This window comes from Corythoichthys intestinalis, chromosome 2 (genome assembly GCF_030265065.1).
Source record: "Corythoichthys intestinalis isolate RoL2023-P3 chromosome 2, ASM3026506v1, whole genome shotgun sequence".
Classification (NCBI taxonomy): Eukaryota; Metazoa; Chordata; class Actinopteri; order Syngnathiformes; family Syngnathidae; genus Corythoichthys; species Corythoichthys intestinalis.
This window is the reverse complement of record NC_080396.1, coordinates 53,241,218-53,260,208: the sequence shown is the minus strand read 5'-3', so window position 1 is coordinate 53,260,208 and position 18,991 is coordinate 53,241,218. Positions and strand designations below refer to the sequence as shown.

The 18,991-nt window shown below is 39.0% G+C and overlaps 1 protein-coding gene across 8 annotated transcripts in view; it reads right to left on the bottom strand.

Annotated features, from left to right (window-relative positions):
• Window positions 1-1,392: 1,392 nt before the first annotated feature.
• LOC130931926 (cyclin-dependent kinase 17-like) overlaps window positions 1,393-18,991 on the bottom strand; it is a 62,715-nt gene continuing 45,116 nt past the window's right edge. For 5 of the 8 annotated variants that reach the window (XM_057861166.1, XM_057861185.1, XM_057861221.1 and 2 more), the window contains 14 exons: window positions 16,373-16,498; window positions 11,148-11,204; window positions 10,956-11,070; window positions 10,774-10,868; window positions 10,617-10,679; window positions 10,420-10,543; window positions 8,246-8,366; window positions 7,010-7,107; window positions 6,729-6,834; window positions 6,127-6,169; window positions 5,946-6,036; window positions 5,790-5,867; window positions 4,844-4,965; window positions 1,394-3,792 (listed from right to left, as the gene is read on the bottom strand). In XM_057861166.1, coding sequence (XP_057717149.1) covers window positions 4,862-4,965; window positions 5,790-5,867; window positions 5,946-6,036; window positions 6,127-6,169; window positions 6,729-6,834; window positions 7,010-7,107; window positions 8,246-8,366; window positions 10,420-10,543; window positions 10,617-10,679; window positions 10,774-10,868; window positions 10,956-11,070; window positions 11,148-11,204; window positions 16,373-16,498 — 1,221 coding nt within the window. In that variant the 3' untranslated portion in view covers window positions 1,394-3,792; window positions 4,844-4,861. Of the gene's footprint in view, window positions 3,793-4,843; window positions 4,966-5,789; window positions 5,868-5,945; window positions 6,037-6,126; window positions 6,170-6,728; window positions 6,835-7,009; window positions 7,108-8,245; window positions 8,367-10,419; window positions 10,544-10,616; window positions 10,680-10,773; window positions 10,869-10,955; window positions 11,071-11,147; window positions 11,205-16,372; window positions 16,499-18,991 lie in introns of all 8 variants that reach the window. The other 3 variants (XM_057861175.1, XM_057861204.1, XM_057861158.1) reach the window with 2 other exon arrangements.

Genomic DNA, 18,991 nt, shown 5'->3' with positions numbered 1-18,991 from the left:
TGACTCCCGCTTAAAACTCATCAAGTGAATGGCAAGAGTGTGCAAAAAAGTAATCAGAGCATTGGGTGGCTACTTTAAACATACTAGAATATTGTACATGTTTTCGTCATTTCACCTGTTTTTGCTAAGTACATAATTCCACACGTGTTCATTCAGTTTTATTACCTTCAGTGATAATGTAAATAGTCATAAAAATAAAGAAAACGCACGAATGAGGTGTGTCCAAACTTCTGGCCTTTACTGTATAGATACAGTATATTCATAGAACTATACAGTATATGGCGGAAAACACTCAGGCGAATTGAAGTTCCGCTCTGAGACCCCCAGTTTGGCCGAATTTCAAATTTGTCCGATATGCATGTGTGATGCATCATTGGAAAGCTTAAAATCTCAATTTTCTGGGGGGAAAAAAATTTGAACAGGAGGGCATTTGGGCATTTAAAAAAGAAAAAAAAAATTAAACAGCAAAACCCTAACTGGATGCGAGAGCACGCGAGAGAATTAAAGACGCCATGATTTCAACGAGATATTATTGCGTACTTACCTTGTTTCCATCCAAAAACTATGTAGCACGTATCACCGAGTGTCAAGACACAGCTGTGAATGGCCACAGCCAGATTTTTTAAAAAAATTATTTTATGGGTGAAACATAGTGATATAACAAGGGTCGCGATGCAGAAATCGGAGACAATGAGTGGTTGAGATTTTCATATAGTTACCCTTTTAAACGTTATTTTTCAATTTTTTTTTGTCCGGATCGATTATTTATCATGTAACATATCCGGAAAATGCGACAGTATCAAAAAAAATAAATAAATAAAATTAAGCGATAGTTATGAGGTAGATATCCGTGACTTTTTTACAGACGCCAAATTTTTCATTGTGACGTTATTTGTTTAAAAGTTTCAAATATGCGAGTGAATAATTTTTTAAAGTCGTTTTTTTTTTTTTTTTTAACTAAATATTAGACATCAATTAATGATTTTGAACAAAAAAATTTGCTAAAAATGACAGACATTTTGAATAAAAAATATAATGACTTACCTTCTTTCAATGGCTACGTTGAAACAAAAGCGGTTGCGGGACGTCTGTAAACGGGGGTTTTTTGAAACGGACAAATTAAAAGTAGTTCGGGGCTTAATGCGCCACAAATCTGCAATGGTAGCATATAGACATATTGTTCTATCAAACACAACAGGTGGTTTGGATTAAAATATTGCACTTTCTTTTAAAGAGGAGTGCAAGAGCAGAAACTTTTTCAGTGTTCTTTCAGTTTTCGAAATGGAAAGTTGGCGCATTCTGTGCCTTGTACTCAATAGGAACTCTTTTGACTTACCAATATTTGAGCGTCAAATATTTACTGTATAAAGACATACAACAACAAGGGTTAATAACACAATTTTTATTTTATAACGTGGTGTCATGTCTCTTTTTACTCCTTTAGCAAAAACTCAGCACAAGACCTTCATCACCTTACCATTATGGCTTTCACTGGAATCACCCAAAAATAGGTGTTTTTTTAGCGACTCTTCCTAAAATCCAATTAATCAAAACTGTTTGCATGTTAAACAGCAAAAAAATAAGACCAATGTCCTTCTCGCTTTCTTTCTCAAGACTCACAGTTTAATCATTCACAGTCACCCCTTTTTATAATCAACATCCCATTATTACTCCCTATCTTGGCTTTTAATTGATTACAGAAATATTGCTATGACTTCCATTAAACAAACACAAAAGGTCAGAATGTGAATAGCTGTATCAAACCTATACACTTCTCTATATTTACAAAGTGAGCGATCATCTATGTACATGCTACATACTGCCACGCACTTAGTTGGGGAGTGCCCCAGCCGGCACGGAACTGGGATGGCGTCTCGGTCCAAGGCCATCCCAGTTCAGCGCCAGACAAACGTGACACTCCAATCTACTTGTATACTCATAATCCATCTCAGCAAAACAGTACATGTTGATGGGTGGATTTATTGGTGTGTGAAGCATTTGTGTGCTTGGAGGTTCCTGGCAGCAAGAAATACAAAACAACATTGTGTCAGAGGGCTTCAAGTCCCGTTAACGACCCGGCGATCTGCTTCTACAGACTAATGTGTACAGAATACACTCAAGTTGTTATCTGGTCCCAAAGCACCAAATCACATTGTTGTCAAATCCTTTTTTCATTTTGTTGGGGTCAATGTCAGCAATGATTATTAGCTTACATGCCATGCAACCTCGCACAGGTGATGTTCCTTTTCCTGCAATTTAACATACCATATGGATACATGGACATGTGGAATGCACAAACATACTTTGAGATGGATAAGATATAAACTAGGTAGTCTGATTGGAGTCTAAAGAACAGAAAATAGGGAACACACAAAACTGGTGCATCAATGCAGAAATATACTTCATAAGTAAAGCCTTGCAAAGGAATTGGGGGCAACATTTTCTGCTCTAATAGGGATTCACAGAGGTTCAGCCAACACCTTGCAGCACCCACAAAACAACACAAGCAATTAAGTCCTGAGCTCAAGGAATGTGCAACACGTTCCCAGCCAGTGGCCAACTATAACAGCGGGAGCACAGCAAAGACTGAGAAATACCATTTGTTGGAAATACCATTGCTTCTGAGAAGTACAAAGTAAGATCTTATATACAAATAGGAATAAAGTCAAGTGTAAAAATAGACACTGCACATGGAGCTGCTGGTCTGGAGAGGATTGGGATGTTGAATCAACTACTAGTGATCCAAAGAGGTAAAATTAGGTGCAAAGAACAGTTCAACAACAACGCCTGTAGTATCAAACACAATAAGTTGTGAGTCAAGGCAAAGGGTATCTAAGGATAAGCAGGTGAGGACTTGTACACTTTCTTGAACTCATTGTCCTAACAAGTTGTTTACTGGAGCTTTACAGTGTCAATGATTAGAATGACTTCCAATAATAAGTGGTTTTATTTTTTGGTTTATCATTTAGATTCATCATACCCTAATATCTCCGGCGTACTTACAACCCAACTCGGACAGATGAGGTAAAGTACCATATTGACAGTGTCCCTGACCTCTACAGGACAGTAATAAGGTGCTAAATTTCATCTCTGTAAACTCCACTGATACACACACTGGACTTTCAAGTGAAATAAAAGTGGTAGCGTTTGTGTGTGCGCAAAAGCCAGCGACATGGAGCTAGAAAATGAAGCTAATATGTGTGTATTTGTGTGTGTTTCCGTGTGTCTTTTAGAGATTATATAATAAAGGGTCAAGGTGAGGTGCAATATTTTTAGTTTGAATTGAGGCTGAGGCATTCCTTGACAAAAGAGCTCAGTCTGTTTATGTACAGCAATAGTCCAAGAGAGTGGGAAGAGAAAGATTGAGGAAGTTCAGATGAATTCGGGCCAATGTCATTACTCTTTCTTCAAGTTTAAGTTCGGTTCTGGCCAACATTAGCACTGCCCTCATCTGGACAGCAGCAGTAATAGCAGCATGGAAAATCACAAACTCCCACTATTCTCCTTTGTGATTAGACAAATTTCAGATTTGTCTTTTTTCCTGTCCTCGGGGGCATTATTCTTGAGTTGTGTATGAAATTTTCAGTCCCACATCTGTTCTGTTCACATTTCTATGTGGACATGGGAATCATTTTTCTTTGAATGTGAGTGTGTCGGTCCTTCACTGCGCGTGGTATGATCGCTGAAAGTTTGTGTCAGAACGGTAAGCTCCTTCAGTCACGGACTTCCTTGCTTCTGGGACCATCCAACACGGCTAGAACAACACACTCTGTCGTCTGCCCTTCCCCTGAGCTGAGAGACAGACAATGATATTTGTCAGAAGGTAATATGATTGGAAATACAATAATGACAGGATATAAATTGCACCAGTATGTGATCAAGCACATTTTATTCCCACAGCATTTTTGCATTTATCTACCAGAACTGCTTCTACCAAAGGTTCTCGGGAATATTTTGGCCGCAGGGATTTATTTATACAATATGAGGAGCTTCTTTCTGGGTTTCCTTATTACTTCTTTAGTCAAGGCAGTCAAAGTATTAGAGGTTGGGTGCCTATAAGCTTTAAGATAGATGTTCAAGTTGGGGAATAAAAATGATGAAAACATTTAATGATTCACATAAAAACAAACATCTGAGCAAACCAATCACTAAAAATGTTATAATGAACAATGAGGCTTTGCCAATTTTTCATCACAGTGGAAACGTTCAATTCAAGTCTACATAATAAATACAAATAATAAAACAAATTAATTAAAGTAGGTGTTATATTTCTTCACTTTTAGTAACTAAAATGCAAAGAAACCTGTGTGAATATACTTACCTGTATCAAGTCAAACACTGCAAGAAAATTCACACTATATCCATGCCACTAATTAAAAAGGCACACCACTTCAGGCCCTTACCTAAAGGTTCAACAAAAAGACTACATCTCTCACTGGAGAAACCTAAAGAGGACTACAAATAAAAAGAATCAAATGACTCCCTGCCAGATCCCGCTTTTTTACCAGTACATTAGTATTCTTTTCTTCCCTGACAGAAAGGTTTGTTCCAAGAAAAAGAGGGCTAAATGAAAGTTAGATATGTGTGCAGGACATGAAACAGGAGGACATGAAAAGCTACAGCCAAAGAGGAAAGAAAAAGATAATAAGGACTAGATCAGAGTTTCCTGCAAGGAAAGATGAGAGGAATTCTCGTTTATTAACTAGGACAGACATACAACATGGTATTGCAAACAAAAAGTGCAACAGCAGAATGGAAAAGGGGCCAAATAGATTTTTTTTTTTTTTTCTTAAAAAAAGAGAAAACATGATGATAGAGACAGTGTGAAAGAGACCGTATTTACCAGAATGTTAGCGGCCACTCAGCCAGTAGAAGTGGAGGACAGATTGTGACTCTGAGGCCTGGGATTGGCTGCTTCTCTCTGGAAGTACTGCGAGGGTGCGGAGCCTAGCTTATGGGCCATCGCTTTTTAGGGTTGGGAGTCGGGAATAAAGAAGTATGTGGAGTGGGGAGCACAAGGGAGACAGAAAGTATTTAGGAGAAAATGAACATTGCGATAGAGTGAATGGGTGCAGAGACAAAGAAAGGAGAAAGTTTATAAGGACAAGACAACAGCGACACAAAGAAAGACACAAACACACATCAACTGTGAATTTGTTGGTCTGCGTGCACTTTCCTGGTTACAGTTCTTGATGGAGAGTTGCACTCAAACTTATTCAACTCCCACTGCAAATTACAGTCATTTACAAACAAAACAATTCAAAAAGCCCAACACAACTTTTGTTAAGAGGGAGCTAATCTGCAAGTGTTTGTGCATTTTGCAAATACAGTCAATTTCATTTAAAGTACATGTTGAAAATGAATGCATTCGTGCAATTTGTCTAACAAAGAATGACAAGAAGAGTTTTACAGCCTCTTGTCTGTGACATTATACGCAGTGTCAATACTGTCATCATGTTTTGCACACTGTTTCCAAAATGTTTGCTTGTTTAGAAAATGATTACTATTTTCCTTCTCTTTCTTAAGTAACAATAGCAATACCACTACTCCCAAAAGTGCAACATCTTGGGTCATGTCTCACAGGAGCCGCGGTTCGTATCATCGAATCATCGATTTGGAACATGAATGTGATGCTCAGCAAGTATGAACACACAGCGGCATGAAAGAAAACAAAAAGCAAAGAGGAAGCAAGAGAGAAAGGAAGAAGTGGCCTGTCCTTGTCTTATTCCCCACTATGTTATCCTAATTACTTGTCTTTTTCTTCAAATTTCCCATTTTAAGAGACTTACTTGACTCTGGGTAGACTGAGGTTCTCTTCCCAGGGTCTTTTTGGAGCTGAACACCTTTTACAGAGAAGATTGACGCAGCTGAGAACAAAAGACACAAGGTAAGAGGGTCGCTCAGGTGATTGTTAGAGCAAGAACTGTTCGCAATAGTTAACTCACTGTCAGCCAGGATTTGAACCTGCTCGCCAAGAGTTCTGAAATATGCATGTCTGAGAGCATCCTCGGCTGACACTCGCTTTTTTGCCTCGAACTAGAATCGGATATGGAGAAGGGGTTTAAAAAAAAAAGAATAACCAAAATTTCCCTGTAATATGTCTTTGATTGCTTGTACGCGGATTACCTGCAGGAGCACTGAGAGGAGGTCGTGACCATCGTTGTCTATCCTGCATGCAAAAGAACAGAGAGCAGGGGTCATTGAGGTCAAATTCTTATCCTGTGGTACATCACAAACTGTGGAGCAATTGTACACATTATGGGACCAATTAATACATATTATATTCGTGTGACTATAGGATCAAGCTGATAGCTGTTTCTTACACTCTCCCCCAAGTGCATTACACAGCAATGCAATTCTGAATTAAAAAAAGACAACAACTCCACAACCCCAATAAAATCGTGAAATTAGTACTCTCTGACAGTCTCAATAATCCGAGCCATATTTTCTTTGCAAAGGAAAATATAATAAGCCTCTGGTGAATATTACAGGAATATATAAATAAACAACATCTGATCTTATTACATGTGTAGCAATAAATCACTAAATCGGCTGTATGGCTGTAAGCGCTCATTGCGGGCTGTGAACACTGTGTGAAATTGCATGCAATTAACAAAGGAATCATTCCAATCATTTATTTTTTCATGAAACTACTATACTGCATATAGGGATGGTATTAGCTACACATTAATTTTGTGATTTGTGTGCTTTGAAGTACACACACATACCTAGGAGCGTGGTTAACAAGCGGTTCTGCAGTATATTTGGGGAAATTATATGTCTTAAACTCTTCACTGGTGCTGATGCCAGGCCAGGTTTCTTCTGTGGGGGTGCCTGGAGGAGATGACATTTCATTCTATTAACCAGTTGCAGGTCAATACAACATCACTGGTAACAAAATGTATTTGGCAAGAGAAAATTACACTACTACAGGTTTGTCAATGTATGGATGTCAGTAAAAGACAAAACAAAAAGAAATTGCATTAGAAATCTCTTTGTGTAACCTCACCGAGGATACGAAATATGAGGTGAAGTTCATCCTCCACGGTTGATCCAGGGAAAAGAGGCCTTCCAGTGATCATTTCATAAAAGATGCAGCCTACGCCCCTGCACAGTGATTCACAAAAACAACGTGAATGATGACAACAAAATCCACAACAACACAAAAACCGGGGGTGGGGCACAAAATCTAGTTTATGTCAGGCTCGTTGTTGGGAAGCTAAGTGGGCCTTGGACAACATGTTTGATTGGTTATCCTCGTGCTGTGTTACTTCCTGCGGGACAAAACGGTCGCGTGGCTAAATCAAGGCTCGTTTTTGTTTTGCCTTATGCATGTGCATGAAAGAAAGTGGCAAACCATGCATTCATTGTTGACATGGGCCATCCTCCCCTCTTCTGGCATTCAATTTTTTTGCACCAATCAATCCGCAGTAAACAGCCACTTTTTTTAGGCTATTAAGACAAAGCCGCGTATCGCTGAAAAACAGGAATTCCACACTGCTCGTCTGCATGGCTGTAGCCAAAAATAGTGGGCATTTGGCAGCGACGAGAGCGGCACGAAATACGTGGAGGTCTAGAGATGTATTTTCACCCCAAAATACATGAAAACGACCATAATGAGTCGTGCTGAAGGCGTTCATCTCTTCGCAACGTGCCCTTTTTTGCCGTTAAAGCCCAAATGAAGTTTCATGAGAGTGCTGTAAAGGCGCTCCCAAATCACATTTTGGCAGCGAATGGAGTATAAGCATATTCGTGGCCTGAAATATTGCTAATGGATCGAAATTTTCACATCGATCATTACGATCCATCAATTAAACTTGTATCGAAACATGATACTGATACTGGATTGGATCATCCCCATCATGATTTTTTTTATTTCAAATTGCTCTTTTGTAGGATGAAAACAGGTTGAGTATTAGTTTTAGATATATCCCACTATTGGTCCACAGTAGTAAGAATGTGTGGAACATGTTGGCAAGATGTAGATTTGTGAGTAGTGCTTCGTAACAGCCACAACATTTAGGAGAGGATGAAGGTGCCAATTTATGCAGGTGCCCTTAAGGTTATCTTAGCCCAGTGTAAACAAAACTTGTTTTCAACAGCAAAGCAAGAAATACACTAACATAGAGAGCAAACCACTTCTGTGTCTATCCTAATCTGTTCCAGTGAGGAGTTAAGTTAATTCTAATGCCATAAACATTAGATTTGCATAAAAATGAAGCCTGTATGTGTTTGCTTTGCTTACCACATGTCTATGGGCGTAGAGTACTCAGTGGAGCCTAGAAGCACATCTGGAGGTCGGTACCATAAAGTCACTACTTCATTTGAGTAGGTCTTTGTGGGGACAGACTTGGCGCGTGCCAAACCTTAATTAAAGAGGGAAACGACGCTCAGAATAGTGGAAATATTGACTTGTCGAGTTTGCAGAACACACTTTTTATTTCATTCATATTCTAACCTACAGTCAACAGATTGCATTTGCAAGTTTAATTTAAGACTCTAAATTGCCTGTACAGTGGTTATAAATGTGAAGGCTTGTCCTTATGCATCATTTAAACAAATAATATAGGCTCCCCAATTTCATGAATGTATCTACAGTGCCTTGCAAGAGTATTCGGCCCCCTTGAACCTTGCAACCTTTCGCCACATTTCAGGCTTCAAACATAAAGATCTAAAATTTTAATTTTTTGTCAAGGATCAACAACAAGAGGGACACAATCGTGAAGTGGAACAAAATTTATTGGATAATTTAAACTTTTTTAACAAATAAAAAACTGAAAAGTGGGACGTGCAATATTATTCGGCCCCCTTGCGTTAATACTTTGTAGCGCCACCTTTTGCTCCAATTACAGCTGCAAGTCGCTTGGGGTATGTTTCTATCAGTTTTGCACATTGGGAGACTGACATTCTTGCCCATTCTTCCTTGCAAAACAGCTCGAGCTCAGTGAGGTTGGATGGAGAGTGTTTGTGAACAGCAGTCTTCAGCTCTTTCCACAGATTCTCGATTGGATTCAGGTCTGGACTTTGACTTGGCCATTCTAACACCTGGATACGTTTATTTTTGAACCATTCCAGTGTAGATTTGGCTTTATGTTTTGGATCATTGTCCTGTTGGAAGATAAATCTCCGTCCCAGTCTCAGGTCTTGTGCAGATACCAACAGGTTTTCTTCCAGAATGTTCCTGTATTTGGCTGCATCCATCTTCCCGTCAATTTTAACCATCTTCCCTGTCCCTGCTGAAGAAAAGCAGGCCCAAACCATGATGCTGCAACCACCATGTTTGACAGTGGGGATGGTGTGTTCAGGGTGATGAGCTGTGTTGCTTTTACGCCAAATATATCGTTTTGCATTGTGGCCAAAAAGTTCAATTTTGGTTTCATCTGACCAGAGCACCTTCTTCCACATGTTTGGTGTGTCTCCCAGGTGGCTTGTGGCAAACTTTAAACGAGACTTTTTATGGATATCTTTGAGAAATGGCTTTCTTCTTGCCACTCTTCCATAAAGGCCAGATTTGTGCAGTGTACGACTGATTGTTGTCCTATGGACAGACTCTCCCACCTCAGCTGTAGATCTCTGCAGTTCATCCAGAGTGATCATGGGCCTCTTGGCTGCATCTCTGATCAGTTTTCTCCTTGTTTGAGAAGAAAGTTCGGCCGGGTCTTGGTAGATTTGCAGTGGTCTGATGCTCCTTCCATTTCAATATGATGGCTTGCACACTGCACAGTGCTCCTTGAGATGTTTAAAGCTTGGGAAATCTTTTTGTATCCAAATCCGGCTTTAAACTTCTCCACAACAGTATCTCGGACCTGCCTGGTGTGTTCCTTGGTTTTCATAATGCTCTCTGCACTTTAAACAGAACCCTGAGACTATCACAGAGCAGGTGCATTTATAAGGAGACTTGATTACACACATTATACACATTGGATCATTCAGAGATCCTCACTGAACTTCTGGAGTGAGTTTGCTGTGCTGAAAGTAAAGGGGCCGAATAATATTGCACGCCCCACTTTTCAGTTTTTTATTTGTTAAAAAAGTTTAAATTATCCAATAAATGTTGTTCCACTTCACAATTGTGTCCCACTTGTTGTTGATTCTTGACAAAAAAATTAAATTTCATATCTTTATGCTTGAAGCCTGAAATGTGGCAAAAGGTTGCAAGATTCAAGGGGGCCAAATACTTTTGCAAGGCAATGTATATCACAAAATGACAATATAGGAAGTACTGTAGTTCGATTTTTTTATTTGATCAACTTTTTTCAGGGGAACTGTTTTTTTTTTTTTTTTTTTTTTTTTAAAATAAATTGTTGCAGCACAGCTCACGTATTCTATCCCCGATGAAACGCAGCGCTTTCCTTTCCGGGGTAAAGTCATATGCGAGGAATTTCAACAGAGTGGCAATTTAGTAAAGTAGGACGGTACCAAAGTCTGCGAGTTTCAGCTCCCCTTTCTCATTAATGAGTAGATTCTGGGGTTTGAGGTCCCTGTGGAGGACCTTCCTTCGATGGCAGTAGGCAAGACCTCTCAACAACTGGAATAGGAAGATCTGGAGTGGAGATAGAGGGAATATAATCCCATTAAACTGCAGAATTTCTCTAATTGTTGACCAAACAATGTACCTTGACGTTGTGTACACTCATTATGCTTCCACAGTCATCCATGTACTGTTTCAGATCTTTTTCCTGATAACACAATTTAGTGTTGACACACATATTACATTAGTAGACACAACAGTACAGTGCACACACACACACACACACATAGACATGCACTCACTAGATACTCAAAAACGAGTGTCAGGCACTTGTCAGTGTGGATAATGTCATGGAGAGTGACAATATTGGCGTGCTTCAAGTCTTTCAGTAGAGACACTGCAAAGAGAAGACATCGAGAGTGTAGGTCAAATCCAAATACAAACTCAGCAGTAAAAAGGAAAGCTGCAGGTGATATAGTCAAACCTTCTCTGATGGCCGTGCACGGTGCACCCTCTTCGTGCTCCAGTCGGATCTCTTTCAGAGCTACCAAGTTGTCTGTTAGTTTGCTTCGCCCCTTAAAAACAGTAGCATATGTTCCCTGGCAAATAGAAAAAAATTCAGTGAATATCCTAAAGGAAAATTTTGAATTTCACAGCTTCAATATTCGCATCTCACCTCCCCTAATTTGTCTAGTTTGATGTAGGTCTCAAGTTTTCCGAAGCCAATTTCAGACTAAAAGAGAACACATTGGGACAATGGATAAAAGTAGTCATACTGTGATCACAACAGCCAACACTGTCTTTTATTACAAGTAGAAAAAAATTGTGGAAGATTAATTAAATTTCAGCAACTTCAGTCTTTTCCAAAAGGTGCAGTGTAAAGTTGAAACATTTTGTGGTTTAATAAAATGGTTGAAGGAATTAGCAGTTGTTTTAAGTAATTCAGGTATCCACCTTTTAGGTCAGTGATAACAGTCTAGGGCAGAGGTGCCCAAACTTTTTTCAAAGGGGGCCAGATTTGGTGTGGTAAAAATGTGGGGGGCCGACCTTGGCTGACGTCCTTTACGTAGAACAATATATTGAAGCAAATTTTAGCAATCCATTCCGTGTGTCACATTTGCTTCATTATTTTTTTAATTAATAATTTCAACAAGCTATCAACTAGCCTTTGTGGCGTTCTCTTTCGACTCTCGGGCCCTTGCGAAATATTGCTGCTGTAAAATTAAACTAGCTTCAAGTTGATTCAATTTCTCGCTACGTATCTTCCCTGTAGTCTTGCCATTAATGTCAGCGTGTCTTGTTTGGTAATATCGCCTCACATTGAACTCTTTAAAAACAGCGACTGTCTCTTTGCAAATGAGACAGACACAGTAGTTGCGTATTTTAGTGAAGAAATAGTCCAATTTCCACCAATCCTTGAAGTGTCGCAGTGAACTTACTTTTTTTTTTGTGTCGCCATTTTAGAAAATTGGGAGTAAAGGGTCACACGGGGTAATGTTGCTTAGAGTGCTGCTGCCTTTAAGTGGGTAAATGAGAAGCAGCATTTAGTGTGTAAGCTACTTCATATGCTGGTAGCAGTACTGCTGACCAATTTATTAAGTCTGTGTGCGGGCCAGATGTTATTGATTTTATGACAGAAGCTGGGGGCCGGATGAAATTTGACCAAGGACCGCATTTGGTCCCCGGGCCAGACTTTGGACATGTCTGGTCTAGGGTGATACCAGTGTAGGGTGCGTTCACTTCAGGTGTGGTGTAGGAAATTATCACAATTCATTTATTTTTTTCAGATTAAAAAATATATATATAATCATTACACATACAGTATATCTTTGTCTATCAATGGCAGCAACATACTGTATAACGGCAGACTGTGCAACTAACTGTTACAAGTTGAATAATCAATGACTTACAGCAGTGTACTATACCAGCTACCAGTATGTGAGCAACTTAACAGACCCAGATTTCACACTGAGTCAATTTTTCTTCTTTGTGTTTTTCCCAGTGTAAAATAGGATTGTGTTTTACAGCACTTTATTTATAAAACAGAAATCCTTGTAGCCCTCCCCCAGTCTCATGCAAATAAACACTGATGTTGTCTTTTACATTGCAGGCATTGAAGTCACCTGGTCGATCAAAAAAAAAATAAATTCTAATGATATGTATTGTGACCAATTTTCTGTACCATTTGGGCCGTGGATGAGCTGTTCATACATTCATGCTGACAACCGGAGGCCATTTGAAGTGTTCATTGACTCTAATATGCATGTTTTTAGAATGTAGGAGGGAGACAGAGTACCCAAAAAAAAAACACACAAGCACAGGCACCTGAGCAAAATCCTCACAATTTCAAGCTACACTCTGCTGCACATCCTGAAAAGAAGCAGACCAAATACATAACTCTGATTTGATTTGATGACATGCGTAAAGGCACCATGACAATGACCAGGATGCTGACTCGCATCACTCCTAACAATTTTGCTGCTTGAGGGGATGTATGTGCTGAAGAATCAGCTTGATTTCTCCAGACCTTACTTAAGTTGAAAAATTTTATGACAATGAAGAATCACACCAAAATATATTTTATTTGGTCTACTGTAACTTGAACACCACATTGGAGTTGTATGAGCATCATACTGCTAATTTACATGACAGTACTTGACGCAAACAGTCTGACAAGGAAGCAAGTGGCCGCAATCCAGGGATCAAATTAATCATTATGCACAATGCGCAAACTGTTTAATCATTTACATTCTATTTAATAAATCCAATAAAAAATGTTTTTTTATGTGGGAAGCATAGAATGGATGACTGGGATGTCAGTTCATTTCATTGGGGGAAAATTATTTGAGATACAAGTGTTTTAAGTTAAAGGCATAGTCATTGAACAAATTGAAAAACCGTTCTCCCTCAACCAACGCAAATAGATAAGATGTAATTTCCAAGTTGTCAATTATGGGTTATAAAGTTGAATAATTAATTTCATTTGTGACAATATTAAAATAAAATTCATTTTCTTACGTTTTCCCCTTCATATTGGTCAGAGAATAGACTATCTGGCCACAATGGTAATGCCAAATAGCATTCATCTGTATTGGAAACTAATTGAATTCTTTCAAATGAAGACAATAAAGACATGATAGAATATTATAGGTCCTCTGTTTATGAGTTCATGAATAATAGACATATAAAGCTATTTCATGCTGTGATACCACTAGACCTGCCTGTGGTTGTCCGATTCATTGTTTCTTCCCATGATCTGTCCATCGATCAGTTTCGGAGCCTTTTTTAGCAAGTCTTTATGACTTGTATCTTTCTACAAGAATACGCCTCTTAGTGTTGATGGATTACCATGGCAATGATGTGGCAAACTTGCAATCTGTGAGAGGAGGGGTCTCCAGTGACCAAGTTAGCTGATGAAGCATGTGATCTCTAAAAGCCAGCTATAACTGTACATGTGTGCAAGGGAGACCAGAGACGCAAACAGAGCTGTCACGCATGCAATAACACGGTGACACTACACATACAAAAAGACAAATAGTATTGCCAACTCGTCCTCCACCATCTACATGACAGTTGAATTAACATTTTGCTATGACTCATCTAACTTGAATCGACTGACGTTTTAAGACCAACCCAAAGTACATCTCCATCTTCTCTATCTCAGTGCACGTCTGTGTGTGGGGCTGCAAATGAACCTGCCAAATCCATCTCACTTCCAACACTCTGGTGACAGCTCTGCGCACATTTTATCAAAATGAAAGCAACGTAAAACAATGAAATGTTGTGTGTTCTGGGAATAGAGTCCATTAACAGATCGCCCCTATTTATACACTATGAAGGGTTTCTCTATGTGTAGCCAATAAGAAAGTGTGATAGGGTAAGAGAGATAAAAAGAGTCTTTTGCAAAGAAAAGTGTTGTTTAAAAGAAGTGTGGCTTGCTGTCTGTTAAAGAAAAATGGCTCTGAGATGTACATAGAAATGTGGTTTTAGGTAAAAATAATAACAAAACCAGCACCTTCCTCCCTTTACCAGGGTATCCCACAGTCTTCATCAGACTGTTTTGAATAATTGATTGTCAAAGGCAACAAGCATAAAAGAAAGGTGATACCAAGCACCTTCGCTTGAATTACGGTAAGGAAAGATCCAATTACGGTTTCAAACAGCCACATATGTTACATGACACCTGACACTTGCCCATGGTTTCAGTAACAAAGGACAAGCACACTCAGAAGTCCATGGGCCATTACCATCTGTGTGATTGCCATTTCTGGACTTACATTTACTGATCACAAATGTGACGGAGGAAGCCTTACCTATTTATAGCACCTCATTACTTAATGTGCTCTGTAAAAGCTGGATTAAAAAATCTGCCTCTACAGTGAATATAATGCCAATGAAAGAGAATAATCTGATGTGTTCATTTAACTGTGTTTAGAATTGTGAACACAGTTTCTTGTCATTTGCAAAGGAATTTTAAGGTAAAAATATTAGGAGCCATCATAAAAAATACTCTTTTTATTTTTGCATTACAAATCATTTGATCATCATTTACATTCGTTAAGTGTAAAAACTCACATAAATTTCCAAGGTATTACAGTGGGTTCACTCTAATTAATGCCTGCAAATACACCTATCCACTGACTTTAGTTCCCAACTTCTTCCATTATCAATTAGAATTTTTTGGATTTTTTTTTTTTTTTTTTTAAAGGCCAGTTATTTTTTTTAAACCAAGGGAAAACATTTAATGTTGTTCTCAACGCTCATTCAGGGATGTTTGGCATTAATTTATAGGTTCATAAACGTTTAAGAATCGTGCCCATGCACGTTAGATTTAACAAGGATTAGTGAAGGGAGGCTGCATTCAACTCTTGATAGCAGTTTTATCAGCCCTCTTCCTTAATAACCTTTCATTCCTCCTTGCATCTTCGCCTCAAATGTCCTTGTTCTTTGCTTTTTCAAGGTGTCATTGTGTTTAATCCAAGTCACGAAGGCACCTCTGCTGAATAATTGATCTTCCTGTTACATCACATATACAAGGCTTCCTAAAATGAGTCAAAGTCGCTCAAGAACGCATGTCTTTGACACTGTTAAACATCAGTCAGCTACCTTTCTCTCATCCACTGTAAACCTCCTTTCTTCCTTGCAAAGCTCGCTTCAAAGATTCCTTTCTTTCGTTTCAGTAGGGCTCCTACAAAATAGCAACGTCACTAAAGCGCTTCAAGAAGGGAGCTGACAGCGGGGCACTGGCCTTGCTCGACAATAATGGGAAAATGGATGAAACCTGTACACATCGTCAAAGAATATCAAGGCAGATGGTTATGTGTTATGTAAAATGTAAATCAGAATGATGAGCTGGGTGAATGATTCTGTTTAGATGAGCATGAATGAAAGGAGGGACTGTATGCCTCCAACACCCTCCTAAAAATAAAAAAACGAAGCAAGTGAAAGAGCAGCATTAATTCAGCAGCAGCACAATGGCATAAAAGGATACTGTGCATAATCATGAATATTTTCCCATTTTTTCCCATCCTCCAACCTACTGGATATGTAAAGCAAACCCCTCCTCTTGCAACTTCTTCCCGCCTCAATCTGACCCATAATACTCTTGGTCTGGATACGTAACAGACTCATTCATCCCTTTGCTGAGCCATTGTTAACTGTAAGCCATAGCTCATAACTGAGTGGGCATTTAAAAAATGATTTGCATGCATTGTGAGTGTACTACCCATTTCACTTGTAGACAAAGCATACCAAATAATATATGAATCAACATTTGGTTGTAAATGTGCCTGAGCATGCAGCCACAGTAAACTCAAATAAGATACAGCTGTTTAGCATGTGTATGGACAGATGTAATCACCCACACACCCGTACTCACAGGCACACACACACAGTACTGACCAATGAAGCGCGTCGTAGCCTGCGGCTCATGGGCTTGTCAAAGGGCGGGCTGTTCATGGCAAACTTCTCTAAGTAGCCCTCCGGTAGCCTGATATCAGCTGGGAGAGACAGACGTTTATTTATGTCCTGAAACACAGACAGACAAATAATATTTTACAACTATGCCGTACAACAAGTACCGTACATGATTAGGCCATTTTTTAATTGGGTTAATGAAAGGGATAAAAACAACTTTACTAGGATTCAACGCAGTCTAATGAATTATTTCATTCCTTCATTCACTCATCAAGTCAATAATTTACGGTTATAAAAACGTACAAACAAAAACACATAAACCCTCTTATTAAATAACAATGTCCAATGTCTATTGGAACTACTTTTGGAATGACCTGTGATCCTTAGGGGCTACATGGTGACTGCAGACTAGGTATAACTTCCAAACAGTTGTGGATCACAGCTCCACTTAAAGCTATAAAAAATGATAAAGCCCCAAACAAAATTTAAACATTTACCTTTGTCGCACTCCCCCTCCCTCTCTACAAAACCTTGAGGCATTTCTTTATTTTGTTTAATTTAGTTTAATTTACTGGCACCACAGAGCATTTATATGTCAACGTTTCACTCACAAGTTAATGCTACAAATCATTTGAGAGTCAGCAAGTATCTATAAAAAAGATATGTATTGTGTGTTTCATCACTCAGATCTCAAGACATTAAAAATACATTACAGAAGTATAGAATAGAAAATGCAGTACCATAGACTTCATAATGTATTGACATGACACATTCCCAATCCACTGCGTCACGCCTTCCCGAAGGGGGCTGTCCAACACTCCGCTTCATTTATTAGCAGTCGCTCACATGCAGCGATCTAACGCCGGATTTAGGTTGAAAAAGTAGGAAAGCTGTACTGCATACAAACGGGAAGGATTGTCTCAGCAAGGTAATTATTATATTTTTCGTACCATGCATGCATTTCGAAACGTGAAAAAAATCAATGGGAGAAATTAGCCGCCACAGCATTGGCATTATACTTCGCAATATTTACGTAAAACAAATGCTACCTGCACGTTTTTTTTTTTTGCTTCTAACCAAGAGTCGAGACTGTTTTACGTCCATACTTATAAATAATACAGGGATTGAAGCATTTATTCACAAGAATTTTCAATGGAAAAAGCTCTTTGTTTACATATGGCAGCCGCTAATTTCCTTACTGACTAGCCTCATAGTTCGCAATATTTACGTAAAATAAATGCGACCTGCACGTTTTTTTTCTGCTTTTAACCAAGAATCAAGACTGTTTTACGTCCATATCTATAAAGAATTCAGAGATTAAAGCATTTATTCACAAGAGTTTTTAACAGAAAAAGCTCTTTGTCTGTGTTTCCACTCGGTCAGCTTTGACGGAGATAGACCCCCTATGAGTCGGCCCCGCGCCTGGTGTCCCGTCAATACATTATGAAGTCTACGTAACGTAACGTAACGTAACGTAACGTAACGTAACGTAACGTAACGTAACGTGACTATTTCAGAACAATTTAAATTTTCATGTTACATGCAAGGGAGCTCGTGCTGGTAATTATTCAGATCAGCATGCTTTGTATGTTGTCATTGTTTGCAAGCACGCATTTGGCCAGAGTGCCTTACTGCTTGCTAATGTTGTCATCAAAGGCAGCGAAGTGAAAGCGACAGCTGAGCGTCTAGTGGCCTTAAAGAGGCCTTAGAAGGCTATAGGCCGAGTGCATTCTGGATGTTGTAGGCTTTTTCCAATTTGCGCTCCCTTTTATCTACTCCATTTTCTACCATTGATGTGGAAAATAGGGGTGCCTTTCTTGTCTGCATCCTGATTAGTAGGTCAACTTATGGTGCTTCAATAAAATTCATGCTACAGGTATCATCATGTTTTATGAATGTCTGCTAAAAATCTTTGTCAATGGAATTCATGCAGCATTCAGAGAGAAATTTTCCAACTACCCAGTACATTTTTGGCAGGGTGACAAAGTTCCAGACCTCATCTGGAACACATCTGACTGGTCTCTTTGTAGGTTTCCTCTCATCATCACTTTTCTCCTTTACTAAGTGTTGCAGGCTATTGTGTGTTAAATCTGATCAGAAGTTGTAAGAGCTTAATTACACATAAAATATTTTATATATTTCATATAGCTGTAATGAACATCAAACGTTAATGTTTTACCCATGAGTGACTTGGAAAAAAATATATTCTTCAAACGCAGTTTTCTATGAGGCCAGTTTTCCTTTCCAAAATGTAAAATTGCTCTAACAGTATATGATATGCATGTAGGAGATGTTAACTGTTAAGGAGCAGTTCACACAGAGTTTCCATGGTAGCAGGGTTGGCTGGTTGGCATAATCCAAGCAGCCTCACTACGTACTTGTGTGTATGCAATCTGTGTTATTATATGTGTGTGTCTGTGTGTGTGCTAAAGGATGAAAGAGAGAAGGGTTTGTAGCGTTTGCTCCCTTGCTAACGTAATTACAAGTAGGGTTAGTACAAGCCTACTCCATAATATAACCATCACACACCCTTCGCAAATACACTCTCATGCTGCGACATCAGGCAATGTTCTGCAGGCTTAATAGGAACACAGAAGGAAAAAT